At 37.4% G+C, this 19,912-nt stretch overlaps 2 protein-coding genes across 2 annotated transcripts in view; one reads left to right on the top strand and one right to left on the bottom strand.

The window, feature by feature from the left end:
- The window catches only part of LOC134655105 (probable protein BRICK1-B), a 321,261-nt gene that overhangs the window by 187,399 nt on the left and 113,950 nt on the right, over positions 1-19,912 (bottom strand). The window lies entirely within an intron of this gene.
- Positions 9,191-19,420, top strand: LOC134655036 (pupal cuticle protein 36a-like). The gene is made up of 3 exons (XM_063510494.1): positions 9,191-9,340; positions 10,654-11,347; positions 19,131-19,420. Exons 1-3 carry the CDS (start codon positions 9,332-9,334, stop codon positions 19,397-19,399), a joined length of 972 nt encoding a protein of 323 aa, XP_063366564.1. The 5' UTR covers positions 9,191-9,331; the 3' UTR covers positions 19,400-19,420.

The raw sequence follows: 19,912 nt of genomic DNA, 5'->3' as shown, positions 1-19,912 counted from the left end.
AGTACGAAACCTCGATTTGTGAGATTTTTACGCAGGATTTTTCACCTTGTCCTTATCGCACTAGTTTCAGGAGCCGCTTCCGTTAGCGAGACGGGTATATTTACCTAAAATATTTAAATCTCTGCTCCTGTTGGCTCATTGGTCATAATGGTTAGATATTGATCTACAGTTATACGCTAGTTTTTACTCGGACATTAGATATAAACCATTCGAATCAACACCTTACAATAGCGCCATTGAATAAGAGGCGCAAGTAATGTCTGAAGGTAAAGTGTGAAGATAATTATCATTTTCCAAATCAGCTGGTCTTATAAAGTACTAATATCTGGGAGACCGAACTTTGCTCGGAAAACAAATAAAAACTCAAAAAAGAGAGTTTTCTCAGATATAAGACCTAGCTAGGTCGATTTTTCGCCCCCGAAAACCCCCATATACCAAATTTCATCGAAATCGTTAGAGCCGTTTCCGAGATCCCCGAAATATATAAGTACCTATACAAATAAATAAATAAACAAGAATTGCTCGTTTAAAGGTATAAGATATTTTTATTTAGTATTTATATTAGTATAAGTAGTGTTTTTAGTATTTGGCTAAAAATTTAAATTATTTTTGTTAAAAATCTTAGAGATTTTTGACCATTAACCAATACATTCGATAAAATAATTTTGAGCATAAATTTTACTCAGCGCAAAACAATGGCATTGTTATCGACGTCGAATATTGAATGTCGGTACAACACCAAGATGCAGAAAAAATTTAAATCTCCTTCTAAAGATGACTCACGCTAGACCGGTCCGTGCCCGGGCAGAGCCATCCGACATGTCATTTTCTATGACGGCTGATCGTTGTGCTGTGCGTGGAAAATGAAGCGCCGGAAGCTCCGGCCCGGCCCGGCCAATCGTAAATATTTCAATGAAATTCTTGATTGAATGTGTTAATCAGTAAACACATTAAATAGTAATAAATTACAACCTTTTACGATAACAGTAGCATCATTATGACTAAGTGCCCTAAGTGTAGCGTCACGATCTAGCGAGGAAAGGGAGCCTTGAGCTCCCGGAAACATTCAGCATTCAGCATAAACCATGCTTGTTTGATTGAAATCTTGAGATCTCTATATAGGATGATTCACGAGACGTGAGCAGGACTAGGCCTACACAATCAGTAAATGTAAAAGAATCGTTCACCACAATATTTAAGTAAAACAATCACGCTTTTTTTCTGTTGTTATACTTTTTGGTAAGGACAAATTTAATTATCTACAATCATGGATACCCTACAACATTTAATTAACAAAGATAAAACCTTTTTAACCGTTATGACAGCACTTTGAGTATGAAGAAAACAAAATGTTACACCGAGTGAGATACGATTTTTCAAAAGTTACCAGACTCCGATGACATTCAATTTGGCACTTGTTATGGATAAAACAAAGAAGGATGACCATAAATGTCGTAAGTAAATTTTAAACTTTTTTTTAAACAGTGTAAAATAAATTAAAGTTAATCTCACAAATACTGGTACGAAACAGTTGTTTATAACTTACTGTATGCGTAGGCTTGATCCTGCTCACGTCTCCTGAATCACCCTGTATATGATCCATAAATAAATAGGGTGTCATTCTATGGAACTTTGCTAACTATGTAAACAAAAGTCACTAAAGTTCGTTTTTTTTTGCATTAGAAATAAGGTAAACAATCTTGATGTGTCTTTTAATTGAAAAACACATTTTAAAAATAAGTTACGGCAAATATGTAACAATTATGAATCTAATAATACGATCATTTGTATTCTTCTGCTTTCATAAGTTTCAATAGTTTTTGATTTTTAAAAAGCGTTTTTCAATTAAAAGACATGTCAAGATCGCTTACCTTCTTGCAAGTTATTTCTAATGCTAAAATAAAAAGCGGCCAAGTGCGAGTCGGACTCGCCCATGAAGGGTTCCGTATTTAGGCGATTTATGACGTATAAAAAAAAACGACTTACTAGATTTCGTTCAAACCAATTTTCGGTGGAAGTTTACATGGTAATGTACATCATATATTTTTTTTAGTTTTATCATTCTCTTATTTTAGAAGTTACAGGGGGGGGGGGACACACATTTTACCACTTTGGAAGTGTCTCTCGCGCAAACTATTCAGTTTAGAAAAAAATGATATTAGAAACCTCAATATCATTTTTGAAGACCTATCCATAGATACCCCACACGTATGGGTTTGATGAAAAAAAAAAATTTTGAGTTTCAGTTCGAAGTATGGGGAACCCCAAAAATTTATTGTTTTTTTTTTATTTTTGTGTGAAAATCTTAATGCGGTTCACAGAATACATCTACTTACCAAGTTTCAACAGTATAGTTCTTATAGTTTCGGAGAAAAGTGGCTGTGACATACGGACGGACAGACAGACGGACAGACGGACAGACAGACAGACAGACATGACGAATCTATAAGGGTTCCGTTTTTTGCCATTTGGCTACGGAACCCTAATAAAATATTACATTTTAGTAATTTTTAGGGTTCCGTAGCCAAATGGCAAAAAACGGAACCCTTATAGATTCGTCATGTCTGTCTGTCTGTCCGTCTGTCCGTCTGTCCGTCTGTCTGTCCGTCCGTATGTCACAGCCACTTTTCTCCGAAACTATAAGAACTATACTGTTGAAACTTGGTAAGTAGATGTATTTTGTGAACCGCATTAAGATTTTCACACAAAAATAGAAAAAAAACAATAACTTTTTGGGGTTCCCTATACTTCGAACTGAAACTCTGAAATACTGGTACGAAACAGTTGTTTATAACTTACTGTATGCGTAGGCTTGATCCTGCTCACGTCTCCTGAATCACCCTGTATATGATCCATAAATAAATAGGGTGTCATTCTATGGAACTTTGCTAACTATGTAAACAAAAGTCACTAAAGTTCGTTTTTTTTTGCATTAGAAATAAGGTAAACAATCTTGATGTGTCTTTTAATTGAAAAACACATTTTAAAAATAAGTTACGGCAAATATGTAACAATTATGAATCTAATAATACGATCATTTGTATTCTTCTGCTTTCATAAGTAATAGTTTTTGATTTTTAAAAAGCGTTTTTCAATTAAAAGACATGTCAAGATCGCTTACCTTCTTGCAAGTTATTTCTAATGCTAAAATAAAAAGCGGCCAAGTGCGAGTCGGACTCGCCCATGAAGGGTTCCGTATTTAGGCGATTTATGACGTATAAAAAAAAACGACTTACTAGATTTCGTTCAAACCAATTTTCGGTGGAAGTTTACATGGTAATGTACATCATATATTTTTTTTAGTTTTATCATTCTCTTATTTTAGAAGTTACAGGGGGGGGGGGGGGACACACATTTTACCACTTTGGAAGTGTCTCTCGCGCAAACTATTCAGTTTAGAAAAAAATGATATTAGAAACCTCAATATCATTTTTGAAGACCTATCCATAGATACCCCACACGTATGGGTTTGATGAAAAAAAATTTTTGAATTTCAGTTCGAAGTATGGGGAACCCCAAAAATTTATTGTTTTTTTTCTATTTTGTGTGAAAATCTTAATGCGGTTCACAGAATACATCTACTTACCAAGTTTCAACAGTATAGTTCTTATAGTTTCGGAGAAAAGTGGCTGTGACATACGGACGGACAGACAGACGGACAGACAGACAGACAGACATGACGAATCTATAAGGGTTCCGTTTTTTGCCATTTGGCTACGGAACCCTAAAAACCGGCCAAGTGCGAGTCGGACTCGCGCACGGAGGGTTCCGCACCATCAACAAATAATAGAGCAAAACAAGCAAAAAAACGGTCACCCATCCGAGTACTGAACCCGCCCGACGTTGCTTAACTTCGGTCAAAAATCACGTTTGTTGTATGGGAGCCCCACTTAAATCTTTATTTTATTCTGTTTTTAGTATTTGTTGTTATAGCGGCAACAGAAATACATCATTTGTGAAAATTTCAACTGTCTAGCTATCACGGTTCGTGAGATACAGCCTGGTGACAGACGGACGGACGGACGGACGGACGGACGGACAGCGGAGTCTTAGTAATAGGGGTCCCGTTTTTACCCTTTGGGTACGGAACCCTAAAAAAACGAACTATAGTAAATTGACATTCAATTTTAATATGGCGTTTTGTTTAGTATTTGCATAGTTAGCAAGTTCCATAGAATGACACTTTACTATGTATCAGAGGTCACCAATTGAAGGGATGTTTATAAAAACAACATAACTTGACTACACTGGTTGACACCTGAAACGATTAACAATGTTCTTAAAAAAGTGTCAACCGCTTTAAGCAGTTATGTTGTTTTTGTAAACATTCCTTCAATTAGTTTCTTCAGGGGTCCGGTTCTTAAAATGAAATCTTGGTTTAATAGTGACTATTATTTGAATCACTTCTGAGGCAACATAGTTCCATTAATGATGGGAAACACTCAGAAAATACTAAAAATAGCATTGCTATTGGTACTTGTACTTACATATTTAGTTAAGTACCTATTGAACTAGTTGACTTTGTAGTATTTGACTATAGTTCAGAAGTTTTACGGTACCTATTTGTGACGTTTCACCGGTAAAGGTACCTTTAGCGGTTGGCACTTACTCTATTATTAACGACGCTCCAATACGAATGCGATGCTATGCGACATAAGCGCCGACCGCCATCGCCATAGGGTACCTTTTGCCATGGAATGACACATTTTATTTCGCCATGTAAATATCAAAATGGCCATTTACCATTAAACACAACAGTCGTGTCCAAGCACTGTAACTTGTGTATAGCAAAGTCGCAAGTACGTATACCTTCAACATATCTATTACAAATTACAATCAGCAGCAATAAAATTGTGATTCGTGAACCGTGCAACCAATTTGTTAATAGCAACTTAAATGCAGTGGTCGTGTAAAAATTGCTACTTAGGATGTTCTGTTGCGAAATAAATCTCATCACTTGCGTGATACACGGCTCTGCACTGTGTCAGACTATTAGCCATAAATTTTAATGCTACAATCTTCATGGTCATAAATTTTTGATCCTATTTTATCTAAGATAATCTAATCAACTGCCTCATATACTCGTACATAATGTAGAATTAATAACACAGATCAAAATATCAAATGATTTTACCTGCATCTAAATCTGTAAGTACCTACCTATTCAGATTTTAAAATCTGTTTTAGTTTTGATATTGACATAATTACTTACGATTGCTCGCGCTCTTCGGTGCGCGAAGTGCACTGCACATAGTGATACTTTTAAGCAGGGATGTTGCGGATGCCGATTTTTCTACATCCTCGGATGCGGATGCGGATGCGGATTTTTTGAGGCTCACATCCGCGGATGCGGATGCGGATGGCAAGATAGGTACATAAAAAAGCGGCCAAGTGCGAGTCGGACTCGCCCATGAAGGGTTCCGTATTTAGGCGATTTATGACGTATAAAAAAAACTACTTACTAGATCTCGTTCAAACCAATTTTCGGTGGAAGTTTACATGGTAATCTACATCATATATTTCTTTTAGTTTTATCATTCTCTTATTTTAGAAGTTACAGGGGGGGGGGACACACATTTTACCACTTTGGAAGTGTCTCTCGCGCAAACTATTCAGTTTAGAAAAAAAATGGTATTAGAAACCTCAATATCATTTTTGAAGACCTATCCATAGATACCCCACACGTATGGGTTTGATGAAAAAAAAAATTTTGAGTTTCAGTTCGAAGTATGGGGAACCCCAAAAATTTATTGTTTTTTTTTTATTTTTGTGTGAAAATCTTAATGCGGTTCACAGAATACATCTACTTACCAAGTTTCAACAGTATAGTTCTTATAGTTTCGGAGAAAAGTGGCTGTGACATACGGACGGACAGACAGACGGACAGACGGACAGACAGACAGACAGACATGACGAATCTATAAGGGTTCCGTTTTTTGCCATTTGGCTACGGAACCCTAATAAAATATTACATTTTAGTAATTTTTAGGGTTCCGTAGCCAAATGGCAAAAAACGGAACCCTTATAGATTCGTCATGTCTGTCTGTCTGTCCGTCTGTCCGTCTGTCTGTCCGTCCGTATGTCACAGCCACTTTTCTCCGAAACTATAAGAACTATACTGTTGAAACTTGGTAAGTAGATGTATTTTGTGAACCGCATTAAGATTTTCACACAAAAATAGAAAAAAAACAATAACTTTTTGGGGTTCCCTATACTTCGAACTGAAACTCAAAAATTTTTTTTTCATCAAACCCATACGTGTGGGGTATCTATGGATAGGTCTTCAAAAATGATATTGAGGTTTCTAATATCATTTTTTTCTAAACTGAATAGTTTGCGCGAGAGACACTTCCAAAGTGGTAAAATGTGTATCCCCCCCCCTGTAACTTCTAAAATAAGAGAATGATAAAACTAAAAAAAATATATGATGTACATTACCATGTAAACTTCCACCAAAAATTGGTTTGGACGAGATCTAGTAAGTAGTTTTTTTTATACGTCATAAATCGCCTAAATACGGAACCCTTCATGGGCGAGTCCGACTCGCACTTGGCCGCTTTTTTATTTCAAAAAACCGGACATGTGCGAGTCGGACTCGCGTTCCAAGGGTTCCGTACATTAAGCCCCACTCACGTTTGACTGCTAATTTCCAATAGGTTTTTTTGGCTAATTACTAAATTACATACCTAGCAGTCTAGCACTTACGCCAATGCTATAAGACGTTCCTGTACCGACCTGTTCCACATCCGCATCCGCATTAAATCCGCATCGATTTTATGCGGATGCGGATGCAGATGCGGATGCAGATGTGGATGTTGAAAATAATGCGGAAGTTCCGCGGTTGCAGATGCGGATGCGGATATTCACAACATCCCTGCTTTTAAGGCAAGGAATATGGGGCATTTATAAAAAAGAACCTTATTGTCGATGGCGCTTACGCCGCACAGCGTCGCGCGGCATTGTATTCATATCGGAGCATTGTTAACAATGGCGTAAGCGCCATCGACAATAAGGTCACTTTTCATAGATAACGTCACATATATGATCACGCGCCATGTTGCGGAATTTCACTGAACCTATTTTTTTCATACTATACTGAACTGTCACCCTATACATTATAATAACAGCGCCCTCTTGGCAATGATCATATTATTATATTACTACTGGTCAGGCTTTAAATGATAGTGACTACCTTTTCATATGCCACATTCATCTTTTCTTAGCGAATAGCATAATAATACCTAGTTATCTTGTTAACGAATTATAGCCCCAATTCCAAAATGCTACTTATAACTGTATAATAAATGCACTATTAACATATGTATAGCCTTTTGACCGTCAGCGTCATTATGGTTAAATAGTGACCTCGAGTGACCCTTAATTTGCGGTTTAACCCTTTGCCTTTCGAGCTACTTTTATTGAAGGCTCAAATCATTTAGACTAATATGCGTGACGTAGATAACCTAGATAACCTATTCGTGAATTAGAAAATCGGTATATTGGGTTTTACTACTTCTCATGCCATAATATGGGGCATTATCTATAAAAAGGGACCTTATTGTCGATGGCGCTTACGCCGCACAGCGTCGCGCGGCATTATATTTATATCGGAGCATCGTAAATAATGCCGTAAGCGCCATCGACAATAAGGTCCCTTTACATAGATAACGTCACATATAGGTACTTGTCTTGTTTCATTAAGAAGGAATGTTATGGGATACTTAACTACCAGTGGCGGTGCGTAAATATTTTGTACAGTACATAATTATGGTGCTAATTTACCGCCCTAGTGCGATAATTAGGTACCACAATACGTGCCTTAATATGTCGAAAATTTAAAAGGCCATAAGTACTGTAAAACGTTGTACAATACACGTGCGAAAAGGTAATTCATGTCGATTTTAAACACTCCCTTCGGTCGTGTTTCTATTTATCGCCACTCGTTGTGAATTTCCTACTTTTCGCTCTTGTATCGTATTGTGCTATAAACTTAAACATATAGAATTTGGTTCATTTATGTCACGTTATTATAATATTTATAATTAAAACGTAAGATTCTTTTAATTTCCCTTATTAGCAGTAAATAATCGATGAGACCTTCGATTACGTATCCCCAAAAAGTAAAGATGTGACGACCCATATTATGACGTGTTGCGATCGCATTTTTGCCATTGACATTTTTTGACATTTTGTGTTGTTACCCTCGTGTGAAACTCGAGTGTAATGGTTGCGCTTATATCGCTTAAACTTGCTTAAAGGTACCGTAAAACGGGGTAAATTTGAAATGCAGAGGTGACTTTGAAATTTCTGTTTTAAGCCATAATAAGTACCTATTATTACTACGCAGGATTTTTGGTAGGTAATAGGTAAGTAGGTATGTTACACAAACACTAAATAATGAGTAGGTAAGTAACTATTAGTGGCTCTGTGAGCTAAATACCTCGCAAAAACTTTAAAAAATGAAAAATTTAAAATACGTTACATGATATTTATTTGATCGTTTTGAAATCATATACTTAATCATAAAATTCATAAAAGTCGCTTGAAAATTGTCTATCCTGAAAGTTTAATCTTTTTGATATACAGGGTGGTCCAAACCTTGACGTCCAAAAATTTTTTTTAGATTCCTCACGTCGTGGGCTATCAGAATATACCCCCATGTATGTTAGCCGATTTTTCGTAGTTTTCGAGTTTGGTCTCATCGCGATTTCGGGGTTGGTCTCATAGTAAAAGTTGCTCATTATAATCCCAACCTTCCTGGCAACGGGAATGCAGTTATTTTTTAGCCACGCTATATGGGAACCCCGGAATTTCATAACAAAATTAAAAGTTTAAAAAATCATGGTTATAACCATTATAATTTCGATACCGTCATTATCATATTGTCCATCTGTTTTTACGCCGCTTAGCTTTTCATTTATCTCAACATGATCCATACTAACTATTATACTTACCTACTCGTAAAATCGATTCATAAATACGGCACCTTTCGGCATCAATGAGGTTTCAATTCAACTTTCGTTGTCAAATCCAACCGGATCGCCCTTTTCGCATAATGCACCATTTCATAACAATCCCAATTTGAATGCATTATCCCAACCTCATTAACCAACAATACTGTCTAATTAAAAAATATAACAAAACCCATCCATAAAAGGTACCAATTGCAAAACTAGATCTTAAAAATGTTACACATTTACAAGGAAGAGTCTAGCCTTCAGAGTACAGAGAAGCGAACTACGGCGCGGAGTATATAATCCTGCAATCGTCTTCACCCATCACAGTCAATCGTTCGGCTTCGTACCGCGCATATCTAATTCACATTTCCAAAATGAAATTGGTGAGTTTTTGAAAGAAAAAACTAGGTTATTTCGATGTTATCGGGACTAGGGTGTGCTCTAGGGATTTGTTTTTTATATAAACTGAGTTCCAGAACCGGGAATTCTTGGTTCTCGCCATAAACATTCAGCCCCGGTAGCCCCTGGTCACGGTGCTGACTAGAGTTTGCAATCCGGATCCGGAATGTATGAAATTATCCGGATCTGGATCCGGATCCGCGGATCTTCCCATACATTTCGGATCCGTCGTGCAAACCCTAGTGGTGACGGTCGAAAATGTTAAGTGTTTCAAGTGTAACAAAACTAGACCAATTTACATCCTCCTGAAAAATACATACTTAAACTGCATCCCGACTGCAGTTTATATAGTACCTGCAGCCTGCAGGACTGTTGTAGTTGAAGTACACTCGTGTGCATATAATTTTGTTACAATTTAATAATAATATATGCCTCATGAATCTATTGATTAGTATTTATCATTTTAGTTTATGTAACTTAATGAAACCACAGGGAAATAAATATAATTCACCATTTTACTCAACCGGTCTTAATTTGTTAACATACTATAGGTACCTTCTTACATTTCTAAGGCTAATAATAATTTGAACTTTATAGTTCCATGTCTATTTCGACGTGTTCTTTGGCAACATTGTACTGACAGAAACCCTCTTAACTGACCAATAATGAATGTCTTTGTAATAAATTTTATAAAATATTAGTTAACAATGTACGCTTTACCGATAACTATCTAAAGCAGCGGTACTCAACTTGAGGCCTGCAGGCTGGATACATAAGCTTGCTAACCGAACATCACCTTTAAGAAAATTCATGTTGCGGCCCGGGGCTACAAGACAAAACCGTATTTGTGGCCCTCATATAAAAAGTTTGAGTACCGCTGATCTAATGTAATGACTTGAGCAAACATTCGTACTATTGTAAACGTTATTGCATTGACATGTCTTTTATCATTTTGTTGGGACGTCATCATTACTGTCGATAATGTTCTTTTGGGCTCATCGGAATTATGTAACGTCGATTACTTACAGATACTTAACATATTTATTTGAACATCTATTTAAGTTATATTAACTAACTAATAACTATGCTAATATTGTAATCGAAACATGCCTATAGGTAGTTAATAACTTATCGTTATACCCATTGACAGATATATATATACAATTCTTCTACAATTTATTTATTACGTTTCAAAACTTTTCTCCACTCCTTCGAGTCCAGTCTACGATCCCTTATTTATACTAACATCTGGTATCATGATATATTGTATAGTTGCTAAAATAATCTTTAATTTCAGTTCGTAGTCGCCGCCGTCCTCGGAGTGTGCGCCGCCGGGCGTTTGGACAACACCTACCTGCCTCCTGGCTCAGGAGGCTCTGGATTTGGCCAAGGAGGCTCTGGATTTGGCCAAGGAGGCGCTGGAGGTTTCGGCCATGCCGCGGCTGGCGCTGGAGGCCACGCTGGAGGCTTTGGACAGAGAGGATCTGCTGGTTTCGGCCAAGGCGGAGCTGGAGGTTTCGGAGGCGCTAGCCACGGCGGATTCGGCCAAGGAGGCGCTGGCCACGGAGGTTTTGGCCAAGCCGGCGCTGGCGCTGGCGGTTTCGGACAAACCCAACACGGCGGCAACCTCTACAACTCCGGCGGCTACCAGCAATCATACAGCCAGCAAAGCTCCCGTCCCCAAGACGCCGGCGCCCAAATCCTGAGGTCCAACAGCGAGGTCACAGCTGAGGGCTTCTCTTACGACTTTGAGACCTCGAACGGCATCCGCGCTGACGCTCAAGGAGTGGCCACTAACGGAGTACAATCCCAGGGCAGCTTCGGGTACAAGGGAGACGATGGCCAGGACTACAGCATCACGTACACCGCTGATGAGAATGGATACCGCCCCCAGGGTGCCCACCTCCCCACCCCGCCCCCGATCCCGGAGGAGATCCTGAAGTCCCTGGAGCAGAACGCCCGTGATGAGGCTGCTGGCATCTCTGACGATGGTAAGTGATTTTATTTTAATATTTTTAAGTATTAATTACTTGTAGGTAACAATATTTTGATACGAAGCGTACCAATACATAACTAACACAGTCTTATTTGTAGAGCCTTAGTTGAAAATTGGGCTAGACTAGGTCACAACAAAATGCAGCTTATATCAGACCTATCTGTAGCAAAACTTTACAAATTGTCGCATAATATTACAAAAACATACATCTCATTAAAGAAAAAATATATCAAGAAAAAATATCTACATTAATTGCAACAGTTTCAAGGCAATTGAAACATTTTAACTATAGGTACTCTATTTATTTTAATCTAGATGACCTCGTCATCATTACTCATAACACACGTTCATGTCACATATGACAGCAAACCATCATGTGCATTGATTATGTCTGTCTAAACTCTAGATAGCCTAGATTTACTAACAGTTCTAGATACCTAAAGGTGTTAAGATTAATCTATAGACGAGCTTAGACTAATTAACTCTTGGTTAACGAGTGATTATAATTTATATTGCGTTATTTTATTGTTAACCGAGTTCAATAGTTCATTTTAAAAGATAATTTAAATGATAATGTAATGTTGCTTAACTAAATAAATTATAAATTCTTTGAATTCAAAATATAGGTAAGACCTAAGTTAAAGACCTAAATCATAAATGACCTACGAAATAGCTACGTGATAATTTATTTTTTGAGGAGCAAACACATTCATAATATTAGCATACGGCCATAACTAGTCATCAGGGTTTCAAAATTATAAATATACGAAGACGTTAGCATCTTAAGGTACTTTAAGTGAACACTATGTAATTAATAAAACGATAGTTTTTTGTCAAATTAGTGAGACCGCGGTTCAACCTTGCCGGAATCTGTGATAATTACACTTAATGTGACTTATGACTTGACCAAAATTCAAAATGGCATCATTATAAAAACCTGAAAGATCACACTATTCCACACTATTCATTATGTCGGGAAATAATCATTCGAGAAACAAGCTAAGTAACTCTGAGCAAGAGTTTTTTTGGCTCGAATGCAGGATCGACTTTTGAAAACGAATTATATAACGACTGTAATTTAAGGATGACTCACGTTAGACCGGGCCGTGTCCGGGCCCGAGCTTCAGGAGCTTCGTTTTCTATGGAAAGCATCACGTGATCACCTGTCATCTGTCATAGAAAAGTAAGCGCCGGAAGCTCCGACCCGGACACGGCCCGGTCTAAGTTATTATTATTATTAAAGAAAGTTTTTAGCTTTTTCAGTAGAAAAACAAACAGGTCAATATTAATGATGGCGTCAGATCAGTTGCATCAGCCATCGTGACTCCACTTGCCGACGATTTATGCGCGCTAGGTGCTTCGCAGATTAGAGTAGCTACCTCATTTATCATTATCACAGACTACCGTAAAATGTGCCTAGGTACTTGGCTCCGCACTGGATAATTGTGCTCCAACAGCTATATCACAACTTCATTTAAAACTAAGATTTTTTTTTACAATAACTTAATAACAGAACTTCCGTGAGACACAGACATATTAGATGTTTACGACTTAAAATGAGTTAGTGACCCGTTTTTAATACATTTAATATACAATAACTTTCTTTAAAAATTATCGGTTAAAAATGTGAAGAACGGACTCCGGAAAATAGGTAATATAGATGGTATTCAGTACGCCGTGTGTGTATTACATTTCAAATTAGAATTATGGAGCGTTAAACTAAATGACAGTATTAACAAATTGGCCAACCTTCGCATTTACACTAAAAGAACGGTCGGTTCCCAGCAATCAAAGTGAGTTATCTGCTATGAAAGATGTGTGAGTCAGTAAGTATTTAATGTAACTTTGCATTGCGAAGGCGTGTGAAAATATACGGCCCTATTCGAACAATGGTTCTAAGACATCACTGCGGTACGATACCGATCTGTCAGTGACACTATCACTTTTGACACTGACAGATCGGTATCGTACCGCAGTGATCTCTTAGAGGAATTATTCGAATTGTTCGAATCGGATAGATAGTCCCTTTCTATGGAATCTAGATGAAATGATGACTAAGATTTAGTCAGATTGCGACTGAAATACCTACTTAAACAATTCTATCAGTCGTTTAAAATTTTAATGGGTTTTTTTTAGTTCATCCGTCCATAGCCCACTAACTACCGTATAATCTGTACCGTAGATATCATCTCCTTTATAAAAGGAGTGAAGGAATTGAACGTCACACAACGACATTCGAATGTCTACTGAAGCTGCATTTTGTCGCGGCATTACTGCTGCGACGTTAACGCGGGAGATGTCACTGTCAATCCTTGACAGATTGAACGTTCTAATCGTGGTAACGCGGCTACGACCGTCATTTTATCAAGGCAATTAACAGGTGACAATGACGGCAACAATGACACAGCAACAGTAAGGGCAACATTCCATTTCTGACCGCAGCTGCACTACTGGTACTGAACGCGTCGCTGTTACTGTCAATTTCCATAGTAAAATTAACAGTAGTACAGCTGCGGTTGGAAATAGACTGTCACCTTAATGCAGCTTCATTTGACATCCCAACGTCACCTTTACGATCGCGACAGCAATGCGGCAAAAACATCTCAATGCAATCAGAGTGTGACACAGTTCAAAGTTGATCACCTAAAAAAAGTAATAACAGGATCTAACAATTAAATTTGATAATATCAGCATTGAAAATACAGTAAATCTCACTTTCCCACCATAAAGCCGTGGAAATATATTATGTTTGCCGCGTGGAGATAATTATGTGGACCATGTAATTTAGTTTCTCATTGATGTGACGAAATCTAAGCTCAATGCTGTTTCATATGCCACCTTTACATATATCTCACTGCTGCACCCAAGTATTTAGGGTTGAAATCTTCCCCCCGTACTATGCAAGTGAAACATCGAATCGAATCAGATCGATTACAATTTTTGGAATAAAATATCCTGCAATAGACTTTTGAGCGACGCAATGAAGAATAGACTAGGGGCATGTTTTCTACAGCACACAGGAATTACTGACCCAAGAATAAACACTGGACTTATGTCGACACTGATCCCATCCCACAGTAATTCCGTTATCTATTAGTGCAATCCAGGCCAAAGGTACAAAACGCTATCATAGGCTAATGTAAGGCAACATAACAATTCTAGAACGACGTAACTCCTAGCACTTACTATAGCGCATAAGTCGTTTTTCATTGCAACTCACGCATGTGCACCAGCCTTTCTAAGATTATCTAGGGCCGTAGCATCACTAAACGTTTTAAACCAGCATTTCGCATACATTTTAGAAAGATCTTATTCTCTTCGCGTACGACTGATAATCCCTTGATATAGCTGTAAAAAAGGTGTGGTTATGAAAACCCTAAGTCACCCGTAAGCAAATTATAGATCAGTACTGTGGGTTATGCTAATCGATTTGCAAAGTAATAATTATATTACATTTGCAAGTGAGATGACGATTGGATAACTTGTATTAACACAAGTTATTATAGGTTCGATTCCTTTTGCGAAATTGAAGAAATATATCACAGTGTATGCTGTCGATATACCTATGGAAACACCTAATTAAAATATCAGTACTATCTATGTACTAACAAATTGTATTAATGAAATGACATGGGCTTAGATAGGTTTTATATAAATTTTTAGATGAATTATAAAAAGCTCTTCTTAGATTCGTGAACTAACCAGCCAAATTAATTAATAAGTATCTACTCTTTATGAAATTTTTAAACGGTATATTTCTATGAAGAAGGAACGATGACGTCACAATGAATCCACGACTTGGATATGAATTTCTGTTGATTTAATTCTATGTATTTCCGAACATTCGATTTTCTGACCGCTATAAATAAATTTAATAACTAGCTAAGAGCGAAAGACATTTCGATCGATTTAACAATGATCTAAAGTGACTTTGTGACTCTTCACAGTTCTGTAATGTTGTACCATCTGTTGTTTCTCATCGATTTCGATTGTGTATTATTATCGAACCATCATAGCCGCCCTCATGTCGTAACGAAACGGTTAAGGAAGCTAACATTTAAAATAAGACAAGTGAAGAAACGTTTATAACTAGTGAAAAGGCCAAATCGCCGGCAGCCATCTTTATTTTAAAGACTTAGGAGAGCGATTCTGTCATAACAATTGTTATAGTTTTCATTTTGTTTTGATACCACCGTGAGTCAGTGTGTACCGCTGCACAAATCAGCGTGAGTTACTAAAGGTGACGTTTGGATTCAGAATTCACCAGCATTATTGCTACAGTCGACTGCATTACTGCAGGAAACGTCAAAATGTCAAATTATCGAGAAATTTATATTATTTTAACGTTTCCTGCAGTAATGTCGCGCTGCAATGCTGGTGCAATCTGAATCCGAACGTCACAGTCCGACTGGTTTTCACGAAATGCAGTCAGGAGTAGTCTAATCCTTATTAGCGCTTGCACTTTTTGGTGCGCACCTCACCTCCTACACCACCTCATGTGCCTGATGACATAAGTTCATATCAAAATGGGATCAAAACGTTATTAAATTGTGTAAACAGAATTGGCATCTAGCTTGAACGTAACTTCTTATTGATGTTTTCACATTTATCAGTCATTCTTTTGTTTTTATTGAAAAGTATTTACGACTACTGACTAAGATCTTTGACCATACAGAAACACAGGTAAATTAGATAGATAATAAAATGACTGCTTGCAATTTCTAACTATAAAACTCCCGTGAGATTCAAAAATATTTTTTATAAACGGGTCACTCAGGTATTATTACCCGTGTCGTGACCCGTTTTAAAATTACTTTAATACCTTTAAGTAAATAAGTCTACATACATATTCAATAGGCATTAAAGACGTTTTGACTAAAATGGCGCATACACTAATTATCGCCATAAATAGAGCTCAATACACCAATTATAAAACAATTTCACAAATTGGTCTATTCTGCAACCTTATACACGCACAATTCAAATTCCATGCTTTTCCTGCATCTTGCTTACATTCATGGATATAATTTGATTTTAATGTAAGCCTAAGGCTCAATTTGGATCAGAGAGATGTTACAGCAAAGTATCTTTAAGCTATATATGCTTAAAGTACAATTTTGTGGAGCTCGCTACATGCCCTCTGTAATATACCATAATATCCTTTTATTATTATCCCTGGAAGTTAGTTAAGAAACCGAAAATTATTTTTTTGTACCGAAATCTAAACTAAAATTTCGCTCGAACATTACTGGACATACAGTTTCGGCGCGGCTGAAAGTTTTTTGGTCGAAACCCAATCTTCAGCTGAAGCTGAAACATGGTTTCGGTAACCTGTCAAAACCGAAACTTCTGATGAAACTGTGATCCCAATGATACCAATCCTACCAATTACCTTCTCTTCCTTTCCTTCCTTTCTTCTTCTTTTTTTTCTTTCCTTTCTTTTCCTTCTTACATTTCAATGAGAGTACATATGTCGTCGATAAACGATTATCAATTTGGCTAGGCCTTCTGACCACTTTATATGCTGTCTTAGCTACTTCTTCAGTTGACTGTACTCGTAGTAGCGCGCAATGATTTGTGATCATTTCGTAAAGTGGTTATAAAAGTAAGCATCTCGCGTGACAGTCCCACGGTTGGGCGTTGGGCAAGGTGTGGGAACGAGAACAAAGGTTTTTAACTGTGGGTTCTGGATCTGATTTGACTGAATATTACTGTTTTACTCGTGTTATAGGCCAATTCGAGGTTTAGTTATTCGATCTGTTTTCGATATGATATTGATCTGTCCGTGTCAAAAATGTTGTATTAATAGGTTCATTCAATCAATTTCATAATAGGGTATTTGACTGTATTTAAAATAAATTAATTTACACCATGCATGAAATAAAGCATCAAAATAATAATACAGTAACAAACACAGCAGTTATTTTTAGACACAATTTCTATTTTAAAACCCTTATAAAACTATAAAGAGTAGGTAATTTGATTGTGACGTCATATGCTAGTGTTTCATATAAATTCCATAGTAGCAAAATCGTTTTAAAAGAAAGTGATTTGACTAGTAGTCAACTACAGTACCTATATCTTTTATTATTGAACCAACTCCTACATAATTAACAACAGAGCAACAGAGCTTAACGAGCGTAGTATTACGGTCGGCAACGCGCAAACACCTCTGGAGTTGCAGGCGTCCATAGCCTACGGAGGCTTACCATCAGGTGGGCCGTATGCTTGTTTGCCACCAACGTAGTATAAAATCAACACCACCCATTAGAAAAGGACCCCTAAAAGCAATGTTTCACCAGTCTTAAAAGCAATGACCTCTGCAATTGCCGTGGTTCCGTTAGCATCATCATCAACTGTGCCTCGACCTTGAGCTTTCTGAGATGAATGCGGGGCCATAAAGTTAGCGGTTTTGTGTCTTGATTCTCTTCATTCAAGTTTTTGTTTTTTTAATTTATTTTTTAAATTTGATTATTTTACGGTGTTAGAGACTTGCTGGGGTACAATACCAATGTTAGTGTAGGTACCTAGATGACTGCTAATTTATGGCCACTACATAGTAATTGGCCACTCCTAACAAATCAGAAAGAAATAAGCCAATAGAAGCCTTATTGTAAAGAGTTGCCGATGATTACTATGTATTAGTGGCTAATAACTATAATAGCAGTCACCGCTATAAGTAGTAAAAAATGCAAAAATTATATTAATGTGTTGACTGCTGCTTGGGAACTGATTTGCATTCAAAGTTGATACAAAAAACGACGTTAAAAATTCGATTAGTTATATTTTCTCGCATTGGACTTTATATTACACGAATTTAATTTAAAAATATTTGATATTAAATATTACACATATTCCTTGGAAATGTTAATAATTTTAGTAACTGTTGGAATTAAACTTTTATTTAAAAAATCTGATTAACACATTCACTGCCAACGTTTCCGTACCACTACGCTCGTAGCCGATCCCGGCGTTTTCCCGCTTTGTAGATGAAAGCAATTAAGGACAGACAACCCGTCTGTCGGGTCGCTGGCAATGAATGCGTTGAAGCCGCGTGTTTCGCTTTTGAAAATTAAACGCTGCGCTCGCGCAGCCGCTTGCTAACACCCGCCATTCTCGTGGCCACAAGAACTAGCACAAAACAAAACAATAACGCTGAAGCTCATGCCCCAGCCATTATTTATTACCAAACTTAATGTTGTAATTCAAAGGTCGTGTTCTTTTAGGCACATTAGTAAATCATTAATGCAACTTTGCTTACGGCTACCCTTAAATATGATCTATTGTTTTTCATTAAACGCTTGTCAATTAATTATGTTCTCTTCTCTAATTATCTTAGTATCTGATTGGCCGCTGGTGGTCATCAATTTCTAATTGTCATACGACGTACGATTTCAAGAAGTGAGAGAGAGAGAGAGAAGCTGTAGACCTCACGAACCCGCGAAAGTATATTTGATTATTCAACCTGCTCACATCATTTCACGAGTCTCGATTGAGAAATGTGCCATACGAAAGCATTTTTGCCTAAGCTGAAACGGAGAACTTCGCTTCACTCGGTCAATAAATATGAAGGAAGCGCTTTTGTTCTTTGTTACTTGCCATTTATCCGTATCCGGATGTAAAGAAAAACTGACAAAACAAAAGCCAACAAAAGCCTCTTCTCGGGTGTTTCTTCTAACCTTCTATTGTTTGCAATTTGTTCAACTCTAGTTGTATCTCTAATCCTTACTTTAGCAGTGTTTAAAAAAAATTGTATCTAAACTTCAAATTTCTTTCAGGCGCCTACCACGGCGAGGACGCTGGTTCAGGCTCCGGTTCCGGCTACTCCGGCAACCAATACCAGCAACCATCCGGCCAGTACGGCGCTCCCAGCCGAACCTTCCAGCAGCCCAAGAACTTCGGTGGCTCCTCGGGTAACTTCGGTGGCTCTTCTGGTAACTTCGGTGGTTCTAGCTTCGGTGGCGCCGCATCCCGCCAATACCTGGCCCCCAAGGCTAGCCCTAATGGCTCAGGAAACTTCAACTCTAGGACCGGATACCAATATTAGGGGCTCACGACAAATGAATACTGATGAAAACCGAACTAACAATTTGCCATGATACGACTGTAACAAAGAAATTACATATGAACTAACAATAAGTTCAAAGAACATTGTTAGATCTTATGTCAATGGAATAAGGTTTTCGAATGGTCTGAGTGAATCTTCATTGTAACAGTCTTTGATTTGTCAGTATTGTTGTTTCAGAATATGACTTGTATCTACTGATTGTGTCGTCGGAAAGTTTCAAAAATTGCAAAATTTTCACATTGAATAATTTTGGAATTGTCTTAATTTTTGTATGGGGATCGAAATTCTCCATTTCCATATTTTTTCCTGGAAGTTCCGAGAACTTGTCCAACTTTTTTGAAACTTTCCGCAACTTGCACATCTATACTTGTATCCCACTGTTTTATTTTTTGATATTTAGCTTTTTTTGTATCTGATGTTGTATAGATTTTGTCATCCATATTGACACTTTTATTTAATACCTATTCATTTCTTTCTATATCATCATTAGAG

This window comes from Cydia amplana, chromosome 16 (assembly GCF_948474715.1).
Source record: "Cydia amplana chromosome 16, ilCydAmpl1.1, whole genome shotgun sequence".
Lineage (NCBI taxonomy): Eukaryota > Metazoa > Arthropoda > Insecta > Lepidoptera > Tortricidae > Cydia > Cydia amplana.
Note: the sequence above shows the minus strand (reverse complement) of the source record. Positions and strands in the feature narration are given on the sequence as shown.